This window comes from Zosterops lateralis, assembly GCF_965231275.1.
Source record: "Zosterops lateralis genome assembly, chromosome: 3".
Taxonomy (NCBI): Eukaryota; Metazoa; Chordata; class Aves; order Passeriformes; family Zosteropidae; genus Zosterops; species Zosterops lateralis.
In genome coordinates, this window is record NC_139764.1 from 79,224,936 (window position 1) to 79,240,360 (window position 15,425).

At 41.2% G+C, this 15,425-nt stretch overlaps 1 protein-coding gene across 1 annotated transcript; it reads right to left on the reverse strand.

Annotated features, from left to right (window-relative positions):
• Positions 1 to 457: 457 nt before the first annotated feature.
• Positions 458 to 3,648, reverse strand: RIPPLY2 (ripply transcriptional repressor 2; the record flags this gene model as incomplete). The annotated part of the gene is given in 5 exon segments (XM_083857636.1): positions 458 to 646; positions 2,425 to 2,489; positions 2,643 to 2,858; positions 2,860 to 3,017; positions 3,531 to 3,648. Coding segments are annotated over 5 exon segments (723 nt in total). The 3' UTR covers positions 458 to 480.
• Between the last annotated feature and the right edge of the window lie 11,777 nt (positions 3,649 to 15,425).

Consider the following 15,425-nt stretch of genomic DNA (forward strand, 5'->3'; position numbering starts at 1 on the left):
TGGACTCTTTTCTCTGTTTCAAAAACAGCTGTATTGTTTCTCTTCTCCATGTTTGAAACTCTGTTGTAACAGCAGGCACAACACAGTTGGAATACTTAATCCAATGATTACTTGATACACTTCCATACGGAGCCTACTAAATCATAATGACAAGCTTTCCTTGTGTCCTCAGACTTTGAGAAAGTCACATTACCATAGACCCTTCAAAGTAAGGCATCTGTTCTCTTCAGATACTTCAAAAATTGCTGTTCAATTTATGATCTACAAACTACAGGAACTCTGATATAAAAATACTAATCAGTACCTTCCCCACTGAAACCAGGACAGGAACAGAACAAAGGAAAAATGATAAAATTACAAGACATCTCAGTTTTATTAAGAATAACTTACATATAAATAAATTATCTTTAAAAATACTATAATACATATTTATATTAAGTTTAAATTAAGTCTTAGAAGTGGCATTGGCCTTCCCTACAGTCAGCAACCTGATTCTGTTCTTGAATCTTGTTCCAGTTGATCTTCATCATCTTCACTATCAGAGTCTTCATAAAAGGAAATTGTAGCCTGAACTGGGAAGTTTTTCAGAAGTGCTTCAGCTTCCTGATACAAGTAATCATAGCACCTTGATTTGGGCCAAAATAGCCTGAAACAAGTATACAATAGATTTGCTTATTGTTATTACGTATTTTTCTTGGAGGCTGACATGCAAAAAACCAAAGTGAAATTCTATTAAAACAAGAATCCTACACAGCTTTTCCTTACACACTCAATTGCTAAGTTGCTTTATGTATTCAATTAGGAAAAAAAATTCTCTGGATTCTTATTTTCATCTGAAAAGATAAAGATGATTTAAAGTGCTAGTTTTGCAGCAAAACTACAAAAGCCCAAGAACTTGCATCTGAAACTTCCCACTCCAGTAGCCCATTAACAGTACTACCTGGGGATCTGATCCAAGTAGTACTGCCCCTACTGGAACTATTCCTAGGGAATATAATGGGTGTCAAACAGGAGCAAAAACATGTTTGAATCAAATTAGTAGTTTTCTTACTGAAGGTCCCAGACCTAGGAAGTTGCTGATACTTGTTTCCCACCATTCTAAAATTCAAAGGTATGATAAAGGTCGTGGGGTGATCAGGCCTTGCTATTTTAACTGTCTTTCCCAAAACAATCAACGGACTCCTTAAGGAAGATGTGCCACAGATGTAGATTTTAAAGCAGTCTGTGTTGTATCCAGAAATTAACAAAATAGGCTTATAGGATCACAGTTAGAATAGACTATCAGCTAATGATAATATATTGCAATTAATATATTCCAATTTCCTGTTTCTTTTCAACTACCATCCTCTTTTGCTTACAGTTTAGAAATAGGTAGAAAAAACAGACCATGGAAGTCCCAAGAGCCAACAGACTGGCCCACTACAACATAATGAAATGCTGACTAGAGATTGTTTAAAATAGAAATGCATTAAGAAACTAACTAGATAGTTTTCTAGCAATTACAAGAAATACTTTTTAGGCTACTGTTTAACAGAACACTGCTTCCTTGGCAGCACAAAGTCACTGACATCGGCTTTGTAACAGGTTTCCATCGCCAACGTTCCCTGCAACAGCATTCACTCAAACCTAAGCATTGGAGCAGTCACGGTGAAGTCTGCCTGTACAGTTGCTTAGTTAGTGTATCATTATTTGAAGGATCAGAGCCTATTTGAAAGAAAGCCACATCTTGTCTGGAAAAACTACCTGTGCAATTATTTTAAGCACCTTGCCACACCTATCAGCATTTCTGAATACAGACTCTCCTACAGATTCAACTGTTGTTATTTTCTTAATTTCGGTTTCAGAACTGACAGTGCAGTTTATCATTACCTTTATAATTAAAGCAGTAGTTACACAAGTATCTTCCTCGGCAATGGTGGTGGCTTAGCCGGTGCACACCCTCTCTTCCTGCCATTCTCCTCCACGCCTCCACCTGCTTCTTTGCTCTGGGAGGGCGCTGCGTGTTTGCAGCAACACAGCCTAGGAACTACACCCCGTGCCTTTTTTATTCCTGGGCAAGGAACGAGTAACAAGGTGCTTCATCCAACTCCACCACCATCACCAAAAACACCCACAACTTTGTGATAGGTCTCAAGTGTCTCACCACAGAGGCACATCAACAACTCAAATACGTTAAATCCACGAGTCCTGGCAATCTTTTGCCCAAGGATCTGTCAGTTCCAACGCACATAGCTGGCCAATTCACGCCCAAGGCACTTTAATATCTACATAAATACATGGGTGGAAACAAAAGGGGCGGGAGAGCTGATGCCAAGACGCTACACTGGGGAGCAGGGGACTCTCCTGGCCGCGCCGCGCCACCGGCCCCTGGCGCCCCGAGGTCCCCGCGGGGAGCGGCGGCAGCGGCCGGGGACTGTCACTTACCTGACGGGGTGCGTGTACTGCGCCAGCTTTCGGGAGGCGTCCGCCAGCCCGCCGGGGCTGTGGGGCTGCGGGGGAGAGAGCAGAGGTCAGCCCGCGGGCACGGCACCGGGCCCTCCCCGAGCATCCCCGCCCCGCCGGGGCTCCCCAGCCGGGTGCGCGGTGGTGCCGGCGGCAGGAGCTCCGCCGTGCCGAGCCGAGCCGAGCCGAGCCGCACTCACCGCTGCGGGGCCGGGGCCGGGGCCGCTCCGCCGGGCCGCCTCACCCGGCACGGGCACCCAGGGTCTCCAGAAGGGCGCAGGGCTGCGGGGCGAGGGCAGGGCCGTCAGGGCCGGGCCGGGCCGCCCCCCGCCCCGGGAGGAGGAGGAGGAGAGGGGCGAGCAGCCCTGCGGGGGCAGCGCCGCCGAGAGGGGCCGGGGGCAGCCGCCCTCCATCCTCCCTCCGCCGGTGCGCGGCCGCTGTCGTGGCGCCGCCGCCCGCGGGCCCGGAGGGTTTTATAGCCGGCGGCGGGCGCTGCGCGGCGCGGAGCCCCCCCCTCCCCCGGCCCGTCCGCCAGCGCCATGCACCACAGGGCTCCGCGCCCAGGCGCCGCCGCGCTAACACGGGCCGCGGGCATGCCCCAAATGGCCCGGGGAGGGGAAGCGGGCGCGGGGGGGATTTGGCGGGTCCGTGTTAATCGCACTCGAGCAGACACATGGCAGCTGCCGGGGGCCGGGCGGGGACGGCCCTGTGGGAACGGAGCGGGGCGGGGGGCGGCGGCTCCGGGGACGTGCCCGGCCGCTCTGCGCCCCGGCGGCGGGTCCGGCCACAGCGACCCCGGCCTTTGTTGTTCCAGCCGTGTCTGTCCCTGCCCGGAGCGGCGAGTCCCGGCCCGTGGGCACCGCCACCCCCGCGGGAGCAGCACGGACAAAGGGACCGCATCCATCCCGGGGTGCCGGAGAACAGGACGCCCTTGGAGGGGTCCGTAGTCAATAACGCGACAGCCCCAGCGCACCCCGTGACGTGTTCCCCCGCAGGCAACGGCTGTGGCTCTTTGTATATATATATGTGTATATGTGTCTGTGTGTGTATGTATGCACACACGCACATTTTTAATAGGGTTTTTTTACCGAGGAAACGTGCCTGCCTTAATTCTGTTTTCATGTGGTCCCGATGGTTCATTCCCTGCCAGCACTGGATGCTGTCACTACACGTGCAGGGTTTGCACGGAGCTCCTGCCGTTTCCATCTTCACCGGTACCAAGGGATTTGCTTTCGTTTCTATTTTTATTTATTATTCTTGTTTCCCCTTTCCTTTCCGAGGCTGCAATCAGTGATGCATGTGAGAGGGGCAGAAACAAGTTATATAAGAGCTGGTAAACAGTAATAATATCACCCTTAAAGACTAGGAGGGTTGGTGGGATGGAGCTGCCCTAGATGCTGAAGGAGGGCTTCACCTCCAGGTAATTTATTGTCCCATTAAAGACCCTCATTACTGAGGTACCACAAAGATTGGGGCAGTCTACAGAATAATATTTTGCCTTCATGAGTTTGTATGAGGCATAAGGTGTGTGTCTGCCTTAGCATTCCCCAAGAGTAGCTGCAAGTAACTCTAAAAAGAGTAGCTACAGACTTGTGCCTTCTTCAGCACAATCCATTTCACTAACCAGTACCAGCAGTACCAGTTGTAAAAATGTTACATATTAGAAGCTGTGTGGGAAATGTAATCATGTTTATCTTTCACATCCTAAAGTCAAAACCAGGTGTAGACTGACTTGCCTTTCTGAAGGAAACCACTTACTTTGAACAAGAAATAGTTGGGAGAGTGCACACATTCAAGCTTGTGTGTCCTGTGATACATTCCAACTTCACCAGTGGACACATTGTCATTTTGTAGAGCTGTGCCATTTGGCCACTTGGAAAAATTGATAATTATGATGTCAAGAGTTAGTGAAGGAAAATGTATTTTCCAGTGAAAAGTCCAGTTTAGTAGGACATGATGTTTATAGCTGTTTGGGTTTTCCCTGCCTCATTTTCACTGTGGCCCAGGATCAGATTTATTAAAATCAGGGTGAACGAAAGGCTCAAACTACAATACATATTCCTCTTACAGCTATGAAATAGAGAATAGAACAAAGTATAGTGAACTGTGCAATAAACCAAATGTGATCATAAGGAAAACTGTTTCTACTTTTCCTCTTTTTCCAAATAGCTACTGTGAAGCTTCTCAGGTGATATAAAGAATAAAATAAATGTTTTAAAGATGTCTGATGGAAGATTCTTCTTTGTCCTAAATGAAGTGAGAGCAATAAATTTTATATTTCACATTTCTCTTTTGAGAAATTTAACACAGGCTGTGTAAGGGGAAAAAAAGAGAAGGTTCTTTGTCTAAAGAAGAAAAGCAGAAACATCCTCCATCACATTAGTAGTGACAAAGGGCTAGGAGAACACAACATCAGCTTTATCTGTTTGATAAAGCATAAAAATTAATTTTAATGTCTAGAGTGAAAGCAACAAAAGATGGGGTGTCTTTGACCAACCACTCTTAATTGTCTCAGGATTCTTTTTAGTACCTGCCTGAAATGAGAAAATGTCCTAGGGAGAAAGTGTGATTTACCCATTAGAGAGCAAATTGAAAGAGAGGTGTTGAAAGGATAAGGAGAAAATAATGACTAACAGCTGTTGTTTCCCTGCATATTTTCACACTGTATGAGTCTTCTTGGCTTTATAGTTCAGTAATGCAGTCCTGTTTGTTGAGAGAAATACAGAAGTCTGTAGTTGTAATAATAACTTGTTATCACTGACATAATAATAATAAAAAAAACCTAACAAAAAAAAACCCTTAACATTTTGCTATCTTCCCATTGACCTTGAAATACAGGCTGGAAATTGGTAAATCGGGGTAGAAGATGCTTTGTCATGTTTGTCTCTTCTGCAATTTGTACACAGTAACAGTGCACTGGTTTCATTGTGCTAAAATCTCTTTTTGTAGGAGCTACAAACAGCTGCTGTACAAATAGTTGGTCAAATAGAAATGATGGAATACACCTAAAACTGGTTCTTTTAATATAGTAGTGGAGTACATAGCTCTGAATTCAACATGAAGTCCAGTCATGCAGTCTTGATTCATTCAACTAAAGTAGTATTCCCCATTCTCTGCCTTTGTCCCTGCTTTTTTGTATTTTTACTTTTTTTAAAAAGTGCACATCCTGAGTTGAAGGTTGTTCTTGGTTGTACATATATAACTAGACTGCCTCTAGGAAAGGAAGGCTGGGAATCAGGATCTAATGCACTGTGCTTTATTATACTGGAATGAAAACTGAAATATTGTGGTTTATGGTTCTATTTACTCCTGTGCAATAATAAAAATGGGCTTTTGATCAGTTACCAGCTTTTTGAAAATTTCTCTCAAGGTCGTAGATTTAAAAAATTTCCTTATACCACTTTCCAAGCAGATCATAGTCAGTAATTTACAAGGTTCAATCCTGCTTAGCCATAGTTTGATTTTATAGAGATTTTTGTAAAAATTGTAATTGAAGAATTTCAAAGGCAGTGCAAAAATTCTTGTACAGTCACTCTGATTTTACAACAGTGGAACAAAACCCCAATTTTGTTTTCTCAGAATTATACCAAGCAATATTTTTTCCAGAATGAAAGTAATTTTTTAAAATTTGGTTTAAATTGGTTTAAAATGCTTTTGTGGCTTTCTGCAGTGTGATGTCTTGAAATGTAGTGCACCGTTAATAGGATACACAGAAAAGCAAACAGAGATCTGTGCAGATTTCAGTGTGCTACTATAAACAAAGAAGTGTTCACAAATGGCTTAGAGCTAAATTTGACAGGACAGTGCTAATCACACTGGGACATGGGAATATCTGGACAGAGGACAGTCAGCTGGCTTCATATTCACCTCCCTTCAGGCAGAGATACCTCTCACTTATTAGTAAAGCAGGGATATTGCAGGAAAATCATTGTATGAGTTGATGTAGGGAGAGAATTGGCTTGATCTTGTCAGGAATTTGTTTTAGTGACAAAAGCAAGGTCAAACATGGAACTGTTCTGCTTACTGAGACCGAAGTGAGAAAACTGATTAACAGACAAAATTTGATCTTGATTATTTTATAGCCTAGCTTCATCTTGATGAACAACACTTTAGGACCAGGTTTTGAAATTAAGTGTATGCCTGATATTTGTGTACAGGTACTGACTGTACATGCATATGGCATTTATTTACATGTTTGGTCTGTTATCTCCTAAATTGAATTCTTTTTTTTCCACTAAAAGCAAAGTTTGCTCAGGATATTTGTGAACAACTTTGTGTTGCACAGATGTTCATTTGTGTGCAATGACAATTTACTGAAAACTTTGCAGTGGTGTCTTATGAGGCCTTAATAATTTTTTAGTTGTGATATGACACAAAGGGCATTCTTTCTGCTGTAGTTTGAAAATAAAATATCAGTTTGCAAAGGAAAAAAAGACCACCACAGATGTGTTCTCCAACCTTTATCATTCCAAGAAATAAAATAAATACAAATTAACTTTTTTATTAACTAGAAAAAGGAACAGAACTAACTGAGCAGACCAGTCTATTCATGTTACCAGTGTTACCAATGGCTATTAAATGATTGCTTGGCTAATAAATGTTGTGCTTGTCCTATTTACACACCTATTGCTGGTGTGTATTTTTTCCATCCAATTGATATGCAAAAATGCAGAATATAATCAAACAGTGTAATTCCACTGAAGTGCCAGGTGACTCCTACAGTGGTGTATGTTGGATGTCTGAAGATGAAATCCTCTTTCATGGATGTATCCATTCCACTTCTCGTTTCTCTGGATTTTGACTAGGCTGTAGGTAGTATTCAGCATCATTATTTCATTTTATGGAGAAAATTATTCTTCCCTTTCCTCTAATTAACTGAAACACTGGAAGGAAAACTTTGTGAAAAAAAGAGATGCAATTCCAAGAAAGGAAATCTTTTCACCCTCTTTTTGCTACTGGAAACTGGCTTCTGGTAATTCAGAAATGAATGGCCTCACTTGAAGAGGCACAGCTCTACATTTCACTCTGTCAATGAGACTGAAACCCTCCATCTTTCTTAGGTTTATCCCAGAACTGATGCTGTTATAAACTTTGTGGTGGTGGGATCCTTGGAAGATGCTGGGAGATGAGCAATGTGTTGTGTCCATGGCACACGTGCAGCTACGTGAGAGCCCCGTACATCCATGTGGCAAAGTGTGACTGCACACAGCAGGTTGGGCTTCTTCATCTCCCTCCCCCTCTGCACTCTGCTCCCAGGCCCAGGCTGGCAAATGGTAAAGGATAATGTATCCACATGGGAAAGCAGCACATTAAGGGACTGAGAATGTGTAATGGAATCAGCCATCAGTTACAGGGATCTTCTAAAAAAATAGGAGTATCGCTTGCTATTGAGTTATGGGCACTTTAAATTCCATGCAGATAAGAAACAGAGACATCAGTGCTGAACACCAATCTTGTTAACCTCTTTTAATAGAATGGGAGTCAGTGAAACCCTGATACATCATTGATGCCAGGGCTCAGCAGAAGTGTCTGGCTGGCTCAGCATAATGCAGCATAATATAACAGTGTTTGCTGCAGTTGGAGCATATAGTGCTGCAGTGTGGCACTGGCAGGATTTACTCTCTTGCCTCTGTAAATAAGTGAGAGGCAGCCAAATGAAATGAAGTCAACAGCTATTGACAGAAGAGATGAAGAAATTAAGATAATCATTGGAATGTCCTGATCTGACCCCTCTGGTAATACAGTCCCTAGCAATGTCATCTCCTCTCTCACAATGTTCCATTCAATTAACTGTTTCTTCAGATATATTGCTTTCCTGGCTGCAAAGATAGCGAGGGAGGCAGAGTGGTTGTTTTTCAATTTCCCTTGTCTCCCCAAGCTATCAACACAGCATCAACTCTCTGATAAGAAGCATGCCACTAAGTATATAATATATGTATATAATGCAGCATGATGTGTATAATGAAGCATTTAACCTATCGCAGGAAGGAATGAATTGCAAGAAACAAAGCTGTACCTCTGACAAACAAGCACCTGAGAAAGGATGTTGTTGCCCTGATTTTTCTTGCTTTCAAGTGTTTGAATCTTCACAGCATGATTCTCATGGAGCTTGATGTAAACTATATGTATTTTTAGAAATTATCTTGTGTTTGCAGAGTTCTTCTCTGAGAGGAGAACTATGATTGATGGTAAGAGTGACCAATTAGGTCCATGAGCTTGCAACTTTCTTGGCCAATCCTGGTCTTCTGTAAAAAGTGTATATAAATTGATGGAATCAGAAAAATAAAGAAGCTTTCCATGTCCGACCTGCTGCTGCCTGCTGTCCTCTGTGTGGGTCCACACCCACGTTACAATAGGTGACCTCTCCATGTCTGGACCACAGGATGTGAGTGCTAAAGAGCAAGCAGTGCCGGCCAGAGGAGTACACATGCTATCTTGTACTGCACTGCAGGGATGTCAGAGCTCTTACACAGGTGCCTGCAGATAGGTGCTGACAGTTCCTGCAGTTCCTGCCTGGCTTCTTGTGACTGATGTTATGAGGCTGCCAATTCAATCATGTCAGAATTTCAGCACTTCTTTTTTGCATGCTCACATCCCAAGGATCTTTATTGGTAGAACTGAACACAAGGAATAGGCTGCTAGCCTGTCTGTTTTAATGAAGATGCACATAAATTCTAAAGATATCAAAGGTAAAAACTGATATCACTTGTTTTTAAGGCTGCTTGTCAGTACCCTTAAAATCACAATTTCCATTGCTTATAATTTTCCAAGTTTTATTTGGGCTAAATTTTCCTGTGGTAGAGGAATTAGTTGGGGGGGAAGGTGGGGGTAGAGGAGACTCCAATCAAAATAAGACAGCTCAAATCACTGAGCCATTTTCAAGAATCATAGAATGTTTTGGGTTGAAAAGGACCTTAAATATCACTTAGTTCCAACCCCCCTGCAAGGGGCAGCAAGGCCTGTCATTAGGTCAATTGCTCAGGCCCCCATCCAACCTGGACTTGAACACTTCTGGGGACTGGGAGATCATCTTGCAATATGAAAAAGTTCTGGTGCCTTTTTTTTGGAGAGAAGTAGGCTTCAGTAGATAGGGGGAAGGGCAGCTTGAGGATGTGGGAAGAACAGACAATGTTTGAGCAAGGAGACTGGATCCAAGACCCAAATAGGCAGGAAAGAACAGGAAGAGAGGAGTCACCAAGGAGCCAGGCTGCAGAAGCAAAACAAGACTGACTAGAACAGGAGCTGGCAAAAGAAAACATTTAGCATGGGAAGGAGAATTCGGACTGGAAAAGAATAACTTGGTGATGTCAGAACAGGGAAAGAAGATTGATTGAAGGACTGAGGACAGGAAGACCTCCAAGTGTTTACAAATGGGAAAATACTGGGAAAACTGTCAAAAGACATGAGATAGGTTCTTCTTAGAGAAGGACATTGAGCCTGGATGTCTTGTTCCCAGACATGGGCTAAAGAGAGGTCTGAAAGCTAGAACCTGGGACTGGTTAATAAGAAGTAAGATGAAAAGCCAAAATTGGGAAGATACATGACTAAATTACTAGTACTTTGAGTGGAAGGGAGAGGGGAACTGAGTTGAGAATAAAATAGGTACAGGAGTTGTAGCCCCAGTGTACACCTTTCCAAAGCCTGTGTGGACCTCAGGAGACCCTATTCCAGCAAAGCCTGAGAAACCTGCTGCAAAGGTCCCATTGCCTTCTAGAGAGGCTCCAAGCTAGTACCACTAACAGTTACTCTTTTAGCTCAAAATCCTGCATCAGAGGCCTGAAGTTTTCCATCCAGGTCCTATTATTGCATGACCTGATGATTTTTTCCCTCCTAGTTGTTCCATTTGTATTTGTGTAACATAGCAATTCACCTCTAGGCTGTAATGTGGAACAATTTTAATGCTGCACTCAGTCACCCAAAAAACAAGAAACTTAAAAAAATTCTGTGAGGTTCACATATGAGTTCTAGCTCATTGAATTTAAGTGTTTAATAGTTATTAATCTAAATCTAACATGATGAATTCAGGCTGCTGTTCAATAGATTGAACCTTCAGACAACTGATTGTGTCCTAGAAGAAGAGGATGTCTTCTAGAAATGTCATAAAATGTCTAAAATGCACAGGGCAGGCAAGATGACAAGCTCTCTACCACAATCTGTGTCTCTACCATCTCTGAAAGATGAGCAGTTTAACTTAGAAATGCCTAGTCTAGCTTCACAATAGCTTTTAGATGTCTCAAGCAAAGTAATGTGAATCCAAATGACATGCTTCTGTATTTGTTTGATATAAGAGACTGCACTAAGATTTGTAGAAGTGTTTAAGTCCATCCCTGACAGGGTTTGCGAATGCAAATTCCCTCTTGCCCTTTTGTGGCCTAAGTAGCTTGAACACCATGGATCTGAGGCTGAGGACTGCATTTGAAATTAATGAGAATCTTGTCTTAAATGCAGTACTATATAATTCAAGTCTATGGAAAAATGAAGTCCTCATTGTCTCAAACTGACCAGCCGGGTTTAAAGAGCCTTTTTAACATTAGCCACCTGGTATAAAATGGGAGTGAGCAGTAGTCCCTAAAGGCTCAGTGAAGTCTGTTTAATCCTGCAGCCACCATAGTTACTGGCAGAATCTTAGTATCACAGAATGGTTTGGAATGGAAGGGACCTTGAAAATCATCTAGGTCCAATTCCCCTGATCACGAGAGCAGCATTTTGAAATCCTGTCTTGTTTTTCTATGAAAGAAAACCATCAGAGTGTTCAGGCCTGAGCAGAGAACAAATGATGTGCTGAAAAGCCAATCAATACCTTCTCATCACCTGTTCTGAGCACTGAGAGAGGAAAGGGACTTGAGAAAAACAGGAGGTGGTGGTGCCATTGACTGCAATAATGCATATACACGTGCAAGCTGATTTAAGTTGTGTAAATAACCATAATTCTGGTGTTTTTCTAACTTTCTGGTGCTCACTCTCACAGTCTTTATAATGTTCTTTTGACACACAGTTGTCTGTGATTGTAAGACATATGAGTCTGTGGTGCATTTCATCTGGAGATTTTGTCTAAGATCCTCCCCTCTTTAATTTCACTCAAAAGGGTTTGTGCATGTCTTTATATGCCCAAACATAATATTCAAGATATTATTCACTATTAAATTTATCAAAATATTCAATGTATTTTATAGCAAGCAGAAAACTGTGGGATATAATGTTTGGTTTTGACATGAATGTAGATACTCAGATACAGGTATCATACACAAAAGTTTCAAAGTACATGATTGAAAATTTTCTCTGACAGTCACAAATTTGTCATTTTTTAAGACCTTGAAGAACACTAGCACAATGTTTTTAAAGCTGCACCCTCAATATTTTAATCGCCTTCCTTTGCTCACATTTTATTGATTTCTTTCCTGTTTGAGCTACAGCCATAGTCTCATCATGAGGCATTGCATTCCTGCACATCCTAATATTCACAATATGAAATACAGGATAGCAAGGAAGTGTGATGTCACATTATTAAAAATTTTTACTGTCTCATCCTTTAAATTTTCTTCTGGCTTTTTTTTTTTTTTTTTTTTTCATTAGTATGCTTTAAGAATTCCACAGATCCCATTTTCCAAGTTACTGATGTGGCTTTACTCTGTGAAACAGAAGTCTCTGGATAATTAGCATTTTGTTAGTCAGCCAAGTATCTCTCTGGCCTCCAGGCATTACTGCAGCATGAGTATAAAAAAAGAGTCTGACATTTTTCCATTACATTTACCTCCCATCTTTCTAAAATGGTTCTTTCTCCAAAAAAAGCAGTTCTTATCATACCAAATTTCTTTTTTATTTTTTTTGTTACTGAAGTACTTTGTGACTATAACAGACATTGTAAATTCTTGTTTCTTTTTTTTCCACTTTCACAGAATTTATACTTATCTCTGTGTATATTTATATTTATACAGTAAAAATATATTGTATATAAAATGTGCACGATATAAGAGACTATATGTATATTCTTATCATCCCAGAAAACTTATATTTTATATATGTATACCATGAAATATATATGGAGTTTTTACATATGTATGAAGTACATATGAAATTAACTTTCCCCTGAATATATATAGCTTAGTTGGAAACTGACAAATACAAAATCTAAACTTCATCACATGTAACTTCCTAAATAAAAATTTTGAAAAATATGTAATTTTTTAAGCGGTGCTGCTATTAAGAGGAAATGTAAAACACCAAAAATTTAAAGAGTGTTTTCCATTGGAAATTCAGATCTAATTCTGGAAATTACTACCTTGGGTATTCATTTTCTCAGCACTGCAAGGGATTTCTCACATTGTTTGCAAATACTCCATAATAAAATATGTTTTCACATGCACATCAAGTACCTTTCTGTCTAAAATAAATACTTTAAATACATTGAAACATGTTTCTTTATTTGTGGGTTTATTAATTTATTTATTTACTGAGTTACATGGAAAGGATTAAGAGGACATGAATATGAAGTGCTAGGCATAATTTTTTAAAACATTAAGTGAATGCTCTGTTAAAGCAACTTTTATGCATAAGCATTCTTAAGCACCTTGTTGAGACAAAGGGTTTTTTGCATTTGAACATATATTAGTATGTATATTATATAATTTTCTTTATATAAGAAACCCAGGGCTATGTATTAACTTCAGAATAGATGAGGGCTTCATTTCCAGGTGCAGATTTTGCTTTTATCAGGAAAAAACCTTGTGTTGACTGGCAGCACAGTGGAAATCTAGAAATGATTCAATGCCCTCAAAAGGAAATGCTGTTTTAAATCCTGCCCTGGCTCCCTCTGAAACCTGCAGCAACTTTACTTTGACTTGCAAGGGAGCCCTATGAATTCTCAGGCGATGTCACAGTGCCAATAAACATGTTCCATTTAGAGGGAGGGAAAGAAAACCTGTCTTGACACTGCAAGACCTGTTACTGTTCAATCAGACAAAGAGAAAATACCAGCCTCTGAGGATCCATCCTTTCATTTCAATTCTTCAAAGAACTGTAGAGCCAAGATGCCCTTCATGAGTTTGCTTATAACATGAGCAGGCAAAGAGTGGAAGATCCATACTTGTTTTTTTCCCCACATTGAAGCCAAGAAAAAATTTGAATAAAAACCGATGGTGCTTTTCTAAAGAGGTTACTATTTTTCTTCCCTTTCGTGATGCAGCTTCTGTTCTCTCACTGCTCTCTTTACATGGTAGGAGAGCAGGTGCAAGGCAGACGCTTTGGCAGATAGAAATGTTCTAGTACTATAATTATAATCAACATTTCTGTGTAAAATACCCAAGGGTTTATGCATGCACAACACATTTAGGATGTTCCACGTGGAGTTTTCAGTTTCTTGCTCTTAGTCATGAATACAAATACCTTTAATTTTCTGGAGAATTCCATTTTTAGGGGAATGAGGGGGTTTGAGGAGTGTGTCAGGGGTGGGATGCCCCTGAAAGTACTGGCTTGACCAAACATAATCCTCCCTTGTATTGAAGGTGCCCTTTGTACACTGTAATGAGAGGAAGTAGAGTGAATATTCTGCAAAGGCTTGGATTTATGAATGGCATCAGCCTCAGCCTCCCCAGCACACCCTTTAAGTATACATGTAAAGCTGAACATGGAGAAGAAGCACATGCAGCACAGGGCAGTGTTATTTCCATGGGCTTTACATGGACATGGGATTCCCTACAGGGCAAGTAGCAGGACAAATCTGTAATGGAACTCAAGGCTGGAAAGCTTTCTGGGAGCACTTCCTGGAGGGAGAGGACACAGGTTTTGTGTATTTCTCTGTGCTGCACATGCAAACCATGGTGACAGTTGGGGTAATGGCTTTCCAAGGCAGACACAAGAAATTAGCTCAGTGTAATAGCACGCCTCAGTGAGCACCTGAGCTGATATAATTTTTAATAAATCATTTACTTCAAAAGGTTCATCTCTGTGTTTGCAAATGTATCTGTTTCTTTATTTCTGTTGTATGACTGTGCACAGGTTGAGAAATACTTGAATTTTGTTTGCTTATTTAAAACCACAAATCTCCATTTTCGATAAATAATGCACAAACTGTGTTTGCTGTTCCTTCTAACCAAACCAATGTACCAAGGAGCTCTGTCAGCAAGATCGACAGACTCACTACGTCTCTCTGCTCTCTTGTTGAAATGGGCTGCTATGATTCAGTGTCCCATGAGGACATTACACAGATTCTTATTTATCATTAAAGATTTCTACTCCCTGAACATCTCAAGTGTTATGTTTAAGAGTCTTTATTTCCATAAACCATAATTGCAGTAAATATAATAGAGGCAAATGCAGAATGTGTGAAAACCCCAGCTTTCAGTGTAGAAGGGAAAGAGTCTGCTAGCATTCAGGATTAAAATAAAACAAAAAGAATGTAGGAGTGCTTTAAAATGGAGGACTGGGGACAAGGTGACAGATGCAGGAGAGCATGCCAGTTGGAGTGACTCATTATTGAAAGGGCAAAACTGAAAACACTCTGCATGCCTGAGAGAAGATGACAAAATCCAAACAGCAGACAACAAAGATTGGTGCAAACATTTTAAAGAAGTCAAACATACAAACAAGGGTTAGATCAGTACTCCACATGAAAGTGCTCTGTGTGACTGCTGGGAGTCTGAGAATGGAGGTTAGTGAACAGGAATATTTAATTTTAAATGTTTATAGTAGTAGGCATCTGATAGAAAATAGTAGATCTGAATAACAGATATATCAAATAGATCTGAATAACAGAGAAGGCTACACCATTTTAGCAGTAGTGTTTGTTAAAACAAAGCTCAGCTTCGTATTGGTAACAGAAAGAATATGTTCTGCAAAATCAGTTTGGGTTGAAACTTCCTATCCAGGAAGGAACAATAGCAAAAAACAATTTTCCTGCACTGGGAAGTCAGCCTGGACTATCTAGAGGACAGTGTCTCTGTTGATGACAAGCGTGGGAGTCTGCCTGGCAAACTCTGACAAAATAT